This window comes from Guyanagaster necrorhizus (genome assembly GCF_019112545.1).
Source record: "Guyanagaster necrorhizus MCA 3950 unplaced genomic scaffold BT62scaffold_14, whole genome shotgun sequence".
Lineage (NCBI taxonomy): Eukaryota > Fungi > Basidiomycota > Agaricomycetes > Agaricales > Physalacriaceae > Guyanagaster > Guyanagaster necrorhizus.
Window position 1 is genome coordinate 89,720 of NW_025064893.1, and position 13,528 is coordinate 103,247.

At 47.6% G+C, this 13,528-nt stretch overlaps 3 protein-coding genes and 1 pseudogene across 4 annotated transcripts; 3 read left to right on the forward strand and 1 right to left on the reverse strand.

The window, feature by feature from the left end:
- Positions 1 to 3,074: 3,074 nt before the first annotated feature.
- BT62DRAFT_950248 (uncharacterized protein) lies at positions 3,075 to 6,828 on the forward strand. Its single transcript, XM_043188140.1, has 13 exons — positions 3,075 to 3,339; positions 3,409 to 3,877; positions 3,966 to 4,341; positions 4,397 to 4,593; positions 4,646 to 4,678; positions 4,732 to 4,996; positions 5,051 to 5,482; positions 5,539 to 5,822; positions 5,878 to 5,934; positions 5,999 to 6,039; positions 6,092 to 6,215; positions 6,269 to 6,375; positions 6,435 to 6,828. Exons 1-13 carry the CDS (start codon positions 3,195 to 3,197, stop codon positions 6,551 to 6,553), a joined length of 2,649 nt encoding a protein of 882 aa, XP_043038990.1. The 5' UTR covers positions 3,075 to 3,194; the 3' UTR covers positions 6,554 to 6,828.
- Positions 6,829 to 7,460: 632 nt separating this feature from the next.
- BT62DRAFT_t82 lies at positions 7,461 to 7,542 on the forward strand (annotated as a pseudogene). Its single transcript has one exon. The product of its transcript is annotated as a tRNA-OTHER (tRNA).
- A 334-nt stretch (positions 7,543 to 7,876) lies between these two features.
- On the forward strand, positions 7,877 to 10,247 carry BT62DRAFT_987266 (uncharacterized protein; the record flags this gene model as incomplete). Its single annotated transcript, XM_043190057.1, has 10 exons — positions 7,877 to 8,263; positions 8,308 to 8,392; positions 8,657 to 8,850; positions 8,902 to 9,205; positions 9,333 to 9,529; positions 9,583 to 9,622; positions 9,722 to 9,875; positions 9,943 to 10,007; positions 10,059 to 10,115; positions 10,176 to 10,247. Exons 1-10 carry the CDS (start codon positions 8,226 to 8,228, stop codon positions 10,245 to 10,247), a joined length of 1,206 nt encoding a protein of 401 aa, XP_043038991.1. The 5' UTR covers positions 7,877 to 8,225.
- Positions 10,248 to 11,501: 1,254 nt separating this feature from the next.
- Positions 11,502 to 11,886, reverse strand: BT62DRAFT_830734 (uncharacterized protein; the record flags this gene model as incomplete). The annotated part of the gene is made up of 2 exons (XM_043182403.1): positions 11,502 to 11,632; positions 11,658 to 11,886. Coding segments are annotated over 2 exons (360 nt in total), but the record flags the coding sequence as incomplete, so codon positions are not given.
- Positions 11,887 to 13,528: the final 1,642 nt, after the last annotated feature.

A 13,528-nucleotide genomic window follows, 5' to 3' on the forward strand; every position in this document is an offset into this window, starting at 1 on the left:
TTCTCTGTCTTGGAAAGGATAGGATCTCTGAGCTGAAGATAGAAAATCGTCTCACGATTGTGTTCCAACTCGAGATGCCACGCCGCTGCTAAACACACATTCAATCTGTCCTTCATTTCCGTTAGGTTCTAATAGCGATCAACTTACACTGAATGATACTTATTCTTGCAAGCTTTGCATCACAGGATTTCATTGCATATCAGGTCCCGCAACCATCTCGGAAGATTGGCTCTTCGGACGTCGGGAGCTCACTCATTGAAAGTTCCAGATGGTAAGACGGATGCACTTTAGCAGCAGTTCGCTACCTCTCTCTCAGTAGTTCAGGCAGCGCTACCGAGGGATATGTGCACCTGGGCTGACGTCCCCTGGTTACCTCTAGTACATGATCTACATGGAACAATAAGGTGACAAGAGTTTCGCACATCCATAAGCCCTGAATAAGCGTTACCCTCTCGTACTCTGCTAACTCGTTCCAGGAATGACCCAATATAGGGAGGTCCCCCATATCTTCTGACTTCACCGGCAGCCGTTTTCAATCTTCTCGGTGTTTTGCATCCAGGAACAAACGATGTGAACCAAACCCCCTGACATCTACTAGCTTCGGGAGAAGGCCGAGACTCTAACTTGTATACAATGCACTTTCCTTCAGTTAGGCGGGCACATCTCACGAGTGACATTCTTATGATGGTCTCAGGCTGTCGAAATCTTATTCATGTTCTGTGATGAATTGTCTTGATTCTCTCAGCTTATACTGAGCGTCAACCCCGAGGACATCCCCTTCAGTACCGAGTAAATAGGTCTGGGCCGTCAAACGGCCTGCTTCTTTGCCGTCCCTACTAGGAATATGCTCAAGACAAGACCTCGCGGTCCTAGCAGACTTCGGGATGTGCCCTCCGATGCTTTGTTGCTTTCCACTTATCTCCTGTGACACTCATGAAATTACCATAATCCCGTGTCGGCTATTTTGACATCGTTAGAACCTAATTTCTTGGGCGGAGTTCTGTTTATGTTGTTTGAATTGCGTCTTGATTATCAACGGAGGATGCACGCCGTTCTGAGCCCCCCGGGTGAACAGGATGCCCCTGCGGGAGGCAAGGAACAATGAAAATTTCTCTCGTTGTCTTATCTCGGCGCCCTATCTCAATGATCTTCCATTGTTACTAGATGATCCCTGGGATTTGATGTCTCTGGTCCAGACGCTGTTTATTGAGATTTATTTGAGTGACTCGGGATCTACCCTGATCCTAGACGGCTGATATTGCCTAGGATGCCGATGTAGTATATACCTGAGGATTCGGCCAGTACGATTAAGGAACATGATTACTGTTATAGTCCACAACGACGCCCCGATGCTCGGAAGAATCCTATCTCTCAGCATCGTCTCCCCTTCATACACATACTTTTTCGCAATGTGCTCGTCCCGCCACCCCATACTCGCACGGGGCGTGGGTTCCGTCATTCCCACTTCAATTTTTTTTTTCTTGACAGGACTAAAGAAGACGCCGGCCGGTGGCTGGACATTGGAAAAAAAAACCTTCAAACCTACGTGAAAGACTTTGCGGGCGTAAGGAGATCGGATGCCGTTAAGAACAAGCGAATATCGTCGAATCAAGGAACGAGACTATGTTTGTTACTTATAAACGATCGATCGAGTTAATTCTTCAATACTTGCACCGAAAAGAAAGGCACGGAGAGGTATGTATATGAGGACCTGACTGGATATCATTAAACTCGAAATGAGGAAGACGTCTTGTTAAAATATTAAATCTGGGTCGCCGATCTGTGCTGAATTTGACGAGAATATACCCTTACTGTGCAGGCCAGCCTCCAGTCCTCGGATATCCCCTCGCAAAGTTGATCGTAATCTTCGCGGGGATTGCCTTTGCCCGGAAAGCAACACACGGGCTTAAAGCTAGTTTTCTGGACCCTCTGATCATCATACGCCAGAAAGTCTGGTAAACCAGGGTGGGTGCGATGGGGAATGCTGAATGGAATACAAATATTGCGTAGATTTGATCGCAGTAGGGACAACGTGACGGGATGAGGGGATAAGCGGGTATTGCCCGGACCATTTGATCCATCAGCCGTAACTAAAGCTTCCGCAAAGGACCGTTTGAACCCTCTCGAAATGCCGAACTCTGGGAACTGAAGTCGAAGTCAATTGAAAGGATTGCTGGTTAGAACATTCGGCTCCGACCTAATAAGTCACGATGACGATGGGCGATCAGCGTGCGGCGATCAAGGGACAATTCAGAAAAGTGTTCCTTGTCCCTCAGCACGGGCGAAGCGTCGGACGACGCTGCCTTCTTATCGACGCAAAGTGTCATAGAGCAGACGTATGAGAGAGGATGCCATGAGCCACGAGAATGGTCGAGAAGAGCCACAGGTACGAGGATCCGAGGCAGGTAGGATAAATAGGACACAGTGATATCAGTCATGCATTTTCACGGTGTGAAAGTTCCGGTTGCCAGATGCTAGTTCTATCAGAGTGTTTACATCAGAGCAGCTCAAGCAATTCCCGTGGGAGAAAGAGTTGAGGGAGAGAGAAAAAAATCAGAAAAGTTGAGTACGCCACACTAAAAACCGACGTTAAGTAAATTGAAGGCAAAAGTCAAAAGATAAAAACATACGAACGGAGAACTTGGCTGCCGTCACGTTCCTTGATAGGCGCCGCTCGCGTTTCACTCACGTGGAGCCCATTAAGTGTCGGGCCGGCGGCAACCGGAGATATTAGCGGGGCCTAGAATAGTAGACTCTTCCTTTTCAGGATAAGGTTTGACGCGAATTTACGGCAGGCTCTCGTGTTTTCTCAAATCGAGTACGCCTTGCCGACATATTTCCGGTTTCTCTTTCAAAGGGACGGGCGTATTTCTTGGCAGTGACAGCCACTGAGGATCCGTCAATCCTCTTTCTAAGCCCATTTCATTTTTCCCCCACTCGAAATCGGGTTAGTACAAAAGATTGGGAATCCGATATGTTCTCTTCTCTTTGGCAAGCCATCTAATGGCACAATCATATGTATTGATCTTCTGATCTTCCAGTGAGAAGTTCATTTTTTTTCGTTCCTTATCCACCGTGGGCACTGACGCTACCCTTGTGGTGTGTAATCGCGTGGCTTTGAGCCTCATTACAGGCTTTCACTTTCACCTTGTGCGTAATCCATTTCAGCCTTTCCAATCTCCATCCCATCGTCGATGGTCGCGAGCTCGACAGGCGACCTCTACTCTCCCTTTCAGCCAGGCATGGCCAACGAAGACGGTCCCCAGTCGAGCTCTGATGGGTCAGGCCTCCATTCTCCAGTTTTCGGAGCTCACTATCCCCCTGCGAACGGTGACAATTGTAAGTTGTTGCCATCGTACTCTTTCCTTCCCTCGTAAATCCTGTTCTCATCTGCTTCCGTAAATAAAGTCCGGTATCAGCAGGATCAACTTCATATTCAGCAAGGAGTTCACGCCGCCCAATTTGAATACTTGCCGACGCTAGTGCAACAACCTCCGTTAATTGACGCTGCACTAGAAATCCCGAGCCCCGCGTCTGACGACCTTGCATTTCATGGCGGCTTCTCCGCCTCACCGCGCACACACCTTCGAGGCGATTACCACGTTCCGCCTGCACGACTTCCGCCCACCCTCAGTGGCTCTGCTGCCGACTATAGATATCAAGGCTCTTCTGAACGACGGTTGCCTGGTGGGACCCATGACTCAACTTATCACCGTGTTAGCGGAGGTATTCCTTCTGTCTCCATCGATGACGATCACCGACGCCCCCCGATTTCGCCAACGGAACGTGTAGAAGTTTCTCCAACAACCAACACTACTAATCCTGTCCGGGAGCCTCGGAGGGAAATCTCTACCGTTGTCATAGCTTGTCGCCAGTGGTAAGTATTCGACCTTCCCTTGCATCTTCCAACTTTCATTTAGCCATTTTGCGCAATGTTGACCCTCTCTATCTTTCTTTTCCACTAGCCGGGGCCGCAAAATACGATGCGACTCTACAAGACCCGTTTGCAACAACTGCGTCCGGCGGTCAAATGTCTGCGAGTATGACGCAGTCCCAAAACGTAGAGGACCTGATAAGCGTCCAGGGACTCGTCAAAGATCCTGCAAAAAGAGACCAACAGACGGCTCAGTTCCTCCTCCTCCGAAACGAAAACGTACTACTGCCCCGAATCGACCAGAAGTGGCATCCCCGATTGAAGAAATTATGGGTGGTGGTTCTCTGAAGCAATCACCGGCAGCAAGACCTGCTGAACGTCAGCAGGGCCAGCCGCTAAGCCCCTCGACACAAACATCTTCCCCGATAGACGCTCGCGTCCCAGGAGATCAGTCGATTTTGACCAAGGTAATTAGCAGTATTAATATTTTCCCTTGATTAGCGACTGACGCTATACATTTAGTCTGAGCATTCGCCTAATTCCCGTCGATACTATCCGCAAGATCCTGCCTCGTATCCCAAGCCCTCATTCCCAAGACCACTCGATTTGAACGCCCTGCACTCACCCACTCGGGAGCACCAGAAATTTCTTTCGCCTGCTTCGCCTGCCATTGAGTCGGATCGACGGTTGTGGTGGGATAACTTTTTAAAGACTTACCCGTAAGCCTCGACCCTCTAGTGTTATCCGCGTTAGTCACAGACTGCATTCCAGACTACGAGATGTCGCTGATGACCTGACATATCTGTAAGCACAGCCACGTCCCTGATGATTTCATTCATGCCTGACACGGGGTATAGGTTCACCGATGCAGGATACTGGCTGTCCTTCCTCAACATAAAGTTTTTCATGGACACCTTACTCAATGCACAAGAACGTATACGGATTCAACCCGCCTTTGTCCTATCTGCCCTAGCTATGTCTACTCTGATGAAGTCCTCCGAGACGGAGTACGCAGTTCAAGGCCGAACTCGTGCCCTCTACCTCCGAAGTATGGCGCAGAACGCTCTGGAGGCCGCATGGGAGTCGGAATGGATTGATGCCGCCTTGGCTGAAGCTGCGCTTGTATGTCTTGTGTTTCATTACCCGTGTCTGTGCCGGCCAACTTACTCGTTTTAGATCCTGGCACTCTTCGAGACCTCCGTTCACCCCGAATATAGCCCGACACGCGTCGAAAGCGCGCTTATCTTTTTGGATAACATCGTTCGTCGTCTTTCACTGACATCTATCGATTCAAATGACCCGGATGTATCCTTTTTTCCGCCACGGGGCGTCCCCGTCGTGCTCATACCGGGTCTCGATGCCTTCTCACGCTCGCCGCACGAGCGTACATGCTCATGCATACCCGCCGATGCTTCTCATCCGCCAGATCCTTTCAATACCTGGTCCTACCCCCTACCTTGGGACTCTTCATGGTCACCTAACGAAATCCGCGACGAGGAATGCCGTAGGGTCTGCTGGAGTGCTCTCGGTCTCATCGCCAACTACACTCTTCAATGTGCTGCGTTCGATCGTGACCCCCCGAAGCTTTTTTTGAGCAGCCCTTCCAACGTATGTGTTCTCCCGCGACCCTATACGGAGGATTCCCTGATTAGTTCTCCATCCAGTATGCACTATTATTCCCGGGCGAAGCTGTCGATCGTACATCTCCCCCTTATCGATCAGCGGATTCACAGTCACAGAAAGAGAGCGTTTGGGCGCTCTATTGCCGGAGTATGCTTCTTTGGTGCTTCTGCGATCAACTACGGCGTGAGCCGTACGTGGAGGAAGACAAGGCCGAGTATGCACATGAAGCTTGGAACGAGACCCAGTCTATCCAGGATTCGTTAGATTTGCATGTCTGCAACCTCGATACCGCCGTCATGTACATGTGTCGGGAGTATATCTACAAGTGGATATCATCCTTTTCTTCGCCAAAATATGCTCGGCTAACGTATTTCCCTCAGCTCTCGAATGGCAATTACACAGGCGTTGCGTAGGTTGGTCCCTTCATCCTCGAATGTGTGCGTGATCTATTCCTTCTATGAACTCATTCGTCTTCTACTTTAGCTTACACGGATTAAGTAGTGGAGGCCCTGTGTTCACCCGAAAGCAGGCCGATGAGTGGAGTGAGCATCATCTTCCCCACTCTTAGAGTCCGTCTTTCTCATCCTTATATAGTTTATTATCAAGAGCAGATTGTCAAGCGCGTGACCATGTCTATCCAACGTATGAGTGGTGCCCAAGGACATCAATTGACGCGTCGTCCCTTTCAAGTAACTTGGTTTTCGAATCAACTTGCACTGTAATTTCTTATCCAATAAGTCATACGCAGCTCTGACTCATATAATAATATAGCTGTCTTCGCCTCTGGACTAACGATAGGTCCCTATATGGTGCTCTCGAATTAGCCAAAGCCATCATCATTCCCCTCGATATTGTCAATTCGATATGGCCTTGCCCGCGTAGGTGGCGTAACCCTGTTACCACTAGGCACCAAATTTACCCTTCTCCCCTTCTCTAGAGCATCAGCATCAGTGTGATGACCTAAGGAAGCACCTCATTGAAGCCTGCTCGTCTGTGGGCATGGGCCTTCCTTCCCTTACAAACCGGTCGCTTCCGCCTCTTATGAAGACACATTGATCGATTTCTCCGATAACATTCCTATCTGCTATTCCTGGTTTTCCGATCTTTGCTATCTGTTATCCGTTTTTCTTTGCTCTGTTTACTCGGTGTTTGTATTGACTTCGTTGCTTATCAGACTGTAGTTCCTAGCTTATATTGGTTTTCCCTCCGAGTCCAGAATATCCCCATGTAGCACCATTGAATATGCCCCGTCTATAATGTTTCCTTTAATTACCAGAATGACTCAACCGTCCTTTTGGTATGAATATAGCGATGTCACTTAAGTCGTATTCATCGATGGTTATCTTGAGATACTTTAAAAGGTCGGTCTTTGTAAGAATCACAGGCACCGATACAGTTGTTGACGGACCCTTTCTCTTTGTAGTCAAGAGGCGCAAGTAATGACGGTTGAAATAGAAGCCAGTTGTCAGATCAGGGTTCTAAAGAGCGGACCCGGTCTTACCTACGGGTAATTATATCATGTAGCCTTCTACATCGTAAATAGCCACCCGAATAAGTTAGTTTTTCTGTCTCTGTTACGGGATCACCTAATCATTGATACTTTGGATGTGAGGTTCTATGTGTCGCCGATTGATGTGGATTGGAGAACCGATTCAAATTTCCTCAATTGTAGTTGTTCAATGGCGGTGCTGGACCTGACTCAAAACCTGATTGACACTACTTAGGCATCGTTCTTCATAATTTTGTGAAGACTCGACTACACTAAGGCTAGAAGAAATACAGAAACGAATATTGTCTGCGATGATAAGACAATAGATATCCACATTGATTTGAATGTTCCTAGAATCCTCAGGCCCGGGGTCACCACGCACGGGAGAACGATGACCTAAGCATCGAAATTTGGAAGCGCCCGTGTTTATGATGCGTATCGGACCAAAGGGATAAGTACGAAACCACCGTCATTGGTCGTGTGGCGCAATGGTAATGCGTCTGACTACAATTGGGTATTTATCAGGAATTTGCCGGTTCGACCCCTGCCGCGGTCAATGCGCACGTTCGTCTTCTAGTTTTAGTACACTGACTACGGTCACCATGAAACCTCAAGGACGAGTTACCATTTTTTTATCGACCCGTCCCCAAAGTGTTTTGATACAGTAATTTACCGTTACTTACCTATCAAGTGCAGGATCATATGACAGGCACGCAAAATGTAGACTCTTTTTTATGTGTATGTTTTTACGGATTTTCTTTATCTTGTGAGCTACCCTAATACCGAGCAATCGGATTTGGACTTCGGGCTCCGGGCTTGTCACTCCACGAACCACGTCGCATCTTGCGACGTCCACTTTTACTATGATTGCGTCGGTCAATGGTCTGTAGCGGTCTGTAGCAGCGACTGTGCGATCCTCACTGCGCGACTACGTAGCAGCTATTCGCCGTTATTCTGATAAATTTCCGAAAGCTGTAACTTCCTTTATTAATCCCGTCCAACTGATATGCTGCCTCGATACTGTAAAATGCAGAACTTGCCTTCTTGACTCTTGAACTAGAGCAACCATTCCGACCATCATCTGGATTGTCTTGCTCCGCATGACGGCCACATGTGTGACGCGCTTATCTATCTTCGACCATACTGTTATCTAGCTTCTTTTTTTGATGGACTCTTCGATAAAGTCTTGCTTTTTCGTCTCTTTCAAACAGCGACGTGGGGCGATGTCTTCTCTTCAGGATGAATGGCAGCATTCAGGGATCTTGGAAGAAAAAAGGGTCTCTTCGCCTGTAGTCTCCTCGGAAGTGGCTCGAGTCGACAGAGCTATTGTGGAGCGCGCTGATGTCTTCGATCCGCTGATATCAAAGCTTTGTAAGAGTGGTGTCGAAGGGAGAGGAGTGGAAAGAGTCAGATGAACGAGATTGAAAACATACTTGGAACATGTGAGCACTTGTTTGCTAGCACCGGCTTGTACTTAGCTCCATGATTAGCATTTACTTTTGGACGTGAGCGAAATCTTTCGCCGAAGCACTAAATGATATTGATCGTTGATGCATCATGTCTTCAGATCTGCTGATCTGCTAATCTTGTCCTTTCGAACTTATCCATTGGTATTCTTGCGCAAGATATATATTCCTTGACATTTCCGTGAATCTTTCCATGGACCGGAGGTACTTGTTTACTTTCTCCTTTGTTACGGCCATGTGGTCGCCGCGATAGTAGTCTTTGGCTTCGTATCAGCGGTGCTCACATCTCTTGTAGGGACCCTTGGACCAAAAACCGGGCTTTGCACGATGATTATTGCGCGCTTCAGCTCCGGCTACCTCGGTGGAATCGTGTATTCTATACTCAATGTTCTATCTCAGTGAGAAACCATCACGCCATCTTTCTCGCGCTCGTGTTCTTCTGCCTGTAGACTCGGATTTGTAGTTACGTGTATCATTCTTGGCGGTCAAACTCTCGCATCGGTCAACACGGGTTCTCTTCCTCTTGTCGTTGGCGTTATCATTGTTTCTATTTGCAATCTTATCCCGTGTTTTATTGGATATGATGTGGTCCACATTTACGAAAGATACGCATGGATCCCTCTCCTCGTGGTAATGTTTTTGCTTTGGGGATTGGGCGGCCATACAGGTTTCGATATTCAAGCACAGAAATCTGCTGAGGAGTCCGGACGGGCACTAACCGCAAATGTACTGAGCTTCGGTGGAGCGTGTTCTGTTCTACTGTAGGTGTCAGTATTATCTTCGAAGAATTAATACTTCTTTGGCTTAGTTTCTTCTGGTGGGGGACCTGTTCGGCGGATTATACACTGCCGGCTTCCAGTAAACACACGTTCGACGAAAGTTTTTCTTACATTTTTTCGGGATTTATGTTCCGACTTCTTTCGCTGAAATTCTTGGTGCGGCATTGATGACCATCACAAAGCCCGGGTACCCCGAATCCTTTGAAAGCGGAAGTTTGAGCGGTCTCCTCGGCCAGATCCTGACGCCTTGGAAAGGCTTCGGAAAGTTCTTGCTCGTCGTTCTGGCATTGTCTGTCATGTAGGTGACTAGGCTTCTAGCGTTGAATCTCGGAGTAATTCATTTTGCACCAGCACTAATAACATCCTGAACACTTACTCCGTCGGACCGTCTGTCTAGGCTCTCGGCCGTCCGTTAGCGAAAATCCCTCGCATATGTTGGACTGTTATTGGGTGGATAACATATACCGTGGCGGGCGTTGCGGGCCGGGAGCATTTCGCCGAGATCCTATCTAATTTTCTCGCCATCCTCGGATACTGGTCATCGTTCTCCATCGTTGGCGTCCTCGAAGAGTACTATATTTCTGGGAGAAGGACTGTTCCTCTTGGCGGATATAACCTAGACGATTGGGACTCCCGAGCGGCCAGTCAGATGCGATTTATGTTTCGGTTATTGAGACCGTCTTGAATCTTAATGCTTGGACAGACTGCCAGTTGGAATTGCTAGTATATTGGCAGGATGCTTTGGCGCTCTTGGGGCCATCATTGGGCTGTCTGAAGTAGGAAATATATAGCTTCGCCTCGTTCCAGAAAATGACCTTTGTATTTAGGTTTGGTACACCGGTCCGATAGGGAAAATGACTGGCGACGCAGATGTAGGATGCGAGGTGAGATTTGCGTTTGTTGGCTGTCCGGACTGTTACCTGTTCTGACGATATTCGTCTTAGCTCGCGACTGCCTTTTCTGCTATAACCTATCCGCCATTCAGATGGCTCGAAATCAGGAATTTTGGGAGATGATATAGATTTCAATACAAGAAGCAGCGCTATAGAGATATTTGACAACAAGAATGTAGCTAACTGACGTCTCCATTGTCCCATTTCCTAATTGCCTGATAACAGAAATAAGAACGTAAATAATTTTTTGTCACGTGAATGACGAGAACGCGTACCGAAAACAGTCGCTCTGAAGTGTTTTGGCCACTATTCCTTTTTGCTATATGTAACCTCTAATCCTTCTTTACATAACTCCTGCCATCGTGCAGCCACTTGAGGATCATCTAGGACGAGCAGAGAGTCAAACCGAACTTGTAGCAATGACTCTTCTTCCGTTTGCCGCTTCCTCCGGGACGCAATCATGTCCACAATCACTGCATGATTGACTGTGTTAGTAGACCCATGCAAATTGAGCATCGTCAGGTGAGGAAGAATGTTCTGGCGATCACTTCTCCGAGCGAGTTGCGAAATCAGTGCCTCCCCTATAACTACCACATGTAGGATCAACTGAATGAGGTTTCGAGTTTCAGATAGAAAGTGGATGAGACGTTTCGTGGTTTCCGTTCGGGCAGCGAGATTACAATAGATCACCAAATCCATAATCCGGTTATCAGGTGGTATAGCTGGGAATTCGACGGGTGCAAAGCGGTCGTATTGTAGAAAGAGCTGAGTAAGGTTTGGAACTGTCATGCACTTGAAAAGTCGGCAAATGGGTCTATATGCGAATGCTTATTCTTCTGCTGAGATGTAAGTAACTTTGGGTAAGAGGATATGGGCATCCAATTGTGGTGTGATCGTCCCTCTCCAGATTGCAAATGAAAGTCTCTGAAGGGATGCATCAATGCCTTGCACCCTCTTCAATATTTCCACGCTCTGCCAGTCGTAAAGCCCTGTGCTCCTCAGATCCGTCAATTGCTTCCAGGGCAGCTGAAGATAAGGTACAAGTCCAGGATATACATCCAAAGATTTAAGAGAAGAGGCTAAGTGGAAAGTATTGATGGGAGAGAAATGTTCGGTGCCATGTCGAGTATCTCAGATGATCAAGGCAGAAAGGGAGGTGAGAGACCCAGCATTTGCAGAAAGAGAGTGCAACGTCTGAAGAGGCACAGCAATACGCAGCTGTTTCCATTGAGACATGCTCATGCGTAGCATCGGAAAGATTGGATGATCTGATAGATCGATGTTACTAGAAATGCTGATATTAAGGTCGCGTTTTAGCGCCCCCTGAAGATGCAGACCAATTTTGAACGACACAGATACTGCATTATTCTCTCCGTAGGAGGGGAAATAAAGAGATATTGAAGACCATAGGCATGACGCAGAGACAGCCACCAATCTCCATTGTTGAGAAACCTGAGAGATGGTCCATGGCGGTAACGTTCGTAATGGAATCATGAGGCAGGTAGGTGCTGCAGATGTCGTCCCAGTCTTTACAGCAACAGATGAAGATTTCGTATAGGACATCATCAGATAAAGTACGAATGGGATGTAACAGCATTTTGGAACTCCTGAGTTGCTCTGTAGCAACACCAAGTTCGCAAACAAGGCTATCGGGCATTCCTTGGGCCTGGGCAATCCTCCGCTCAAGGTCCGCTACTGCACGAGAAGATTGAGCCGCGATTTCGGCCAGCTCCAAGCGTTCTTCAGGCGACGGGGGAGCATTTGATTTTCAGAGCTCTTTCGCCCTGGCAGAGAGTTGTTTCTGGACGATTTCTGGCCGCAAGGATATATGGCCAAAAGTAGCACATTCGCGAGTAGGCGGAAGATGTTCGATGGCTGCCATACCTTGCGTAATGTTCCGTAAGATTTATTGCTACTATTGTACGGATTTTAGACATACCTAGACGAAATTGTCCTGGATTTCAAGGGAATTTGCAAGGTGCCACTGTGCCAGTACGAAAACCACTGGACTACTGAATTAGTGGGGTCAGTATTCACAGTCACATCAGTTCTTAATATTCAGCTTACTTTATCCACAGCGAAGTATAATATCAAATCCTACGGAGACACGAGAGATCTTGATAAAATTTGAGCTGAGGAAAAGAAAATTGTGAGAAAACCTGGATCGTCGCGATTAGATACCAAACAACGACAAGCGAGCGCGTATATTCGCGCATCATTCCCTACTTCCATCATGTCCGCTGAGCTCTTCTTACATCGTGTAACACATGCTTGGAGCCGCCCACTAATGCAAGGGAATTTTGCACCCATACCTGGATGCTGGTCATGCTTGTCATTTTCAAGGCCTAAATGGACTGCTCGCCCTGCAAGTCGGGCCGTAGAAGAAACAGTTCTATCATCGAGCGTTATTGAGGCCCAATTTCAGCGATCAGATGGAGAAGATGCTAAGGAATTAGCTTCAGTGTCGTGAATGGCCCTCAAGGTGTGTCTTCTCGTCTTTCTGTCACGACTTGCTTGACAACAATGATAGATTACTCGCCAACAAGGCCCTACCTTTGGTTTTGGCTGAGATTTACCGACATGTACCTTAGGAATGACATCACACGGTTCCTGGAGTCGTAGTATGAATCAGCGAAGGGGAGGGCAGCGGTGCGTTTACGTTTGTTAGCTCATAGGTCGTTATTAATAACATTGGATAGGTACAGGCGGTTGTTGGGCATATCCAGCCCTTAATCATGGTCCAAGATGCGATTTTGATGGGTAGCTGAGCTAGCCAGTCGTAGAGCTCGGCTATTCCTCTCCAGATGTTTAATATTGTCAAGTCGGGGAAAAGCCAGAAACCGAGAATCAAAACACTCGTATTTTCGTGGAACCCTGGCACATAAATAGTGCAATCTGCTGGAAGAATGATGTCAAGTTCCTTCAGATATAGCAACCATGCGACGGAGCTTTATATGGTCGGCTTCTAAGCGAAAGGAGCAAACTCTTCCTGGGGTTTCGACAGATGGTACCTCGCAATTGCATCGTTGAAAGGCGGCGACTGCGACACCGAGTTCGCAGTTTGCTATAATAATTGGCTCGGTACGTTAGTCTCCTGGATGGAAGATGCATTGTCCCTACTCCCCACCATAGGCTCATTTGCGCTGGGTTTACTGATTTGCTCAGTTCAACGTTTTGTTTGATAGCTTCGTTAGAGGTACGGCACGTGCTTATGTTCCTTCCTTTATTTTCTGAATTCACCTGCCAGTCAGCTCAGTGTCGGCGGAGTAATTAGAACTGTCTCCGATCTTAGATCATTGTATCTGTGGTCCCACCGAGCATATCAGGATCTCAGTCAAATGGCATGAGAAGCACGGAGATTTCTCTAGCCAAAGGAGATTATTGGGTACATTTCTCTTAGTCGC

Bases quoted from the DNA above. Each gene is read 5' to 3' on its own strand.
- BT62DRAFT_950248 (XM_043188140.1), top strand. From the start codon at position 3,195: ATGGTCGCGAGCTCGACAGGCGACCTCTACTCTCCCTTTCAGCCAGGC. The intron at 4,342-4,396 runs GTAATTAGCAGT...CTATACATTTAG, and splicing joins ATCAGTCGATTTTGACCAAG to TCTGAGCATTCGCCTAATTC. The intron at 5,935-5,998 runs GTGCGTGATCTA...CGGATTAAGTAG, and splicing joins GTCCCTTCATCCTCGAATGT to TGGAGGCCCTGTGTTCACCC.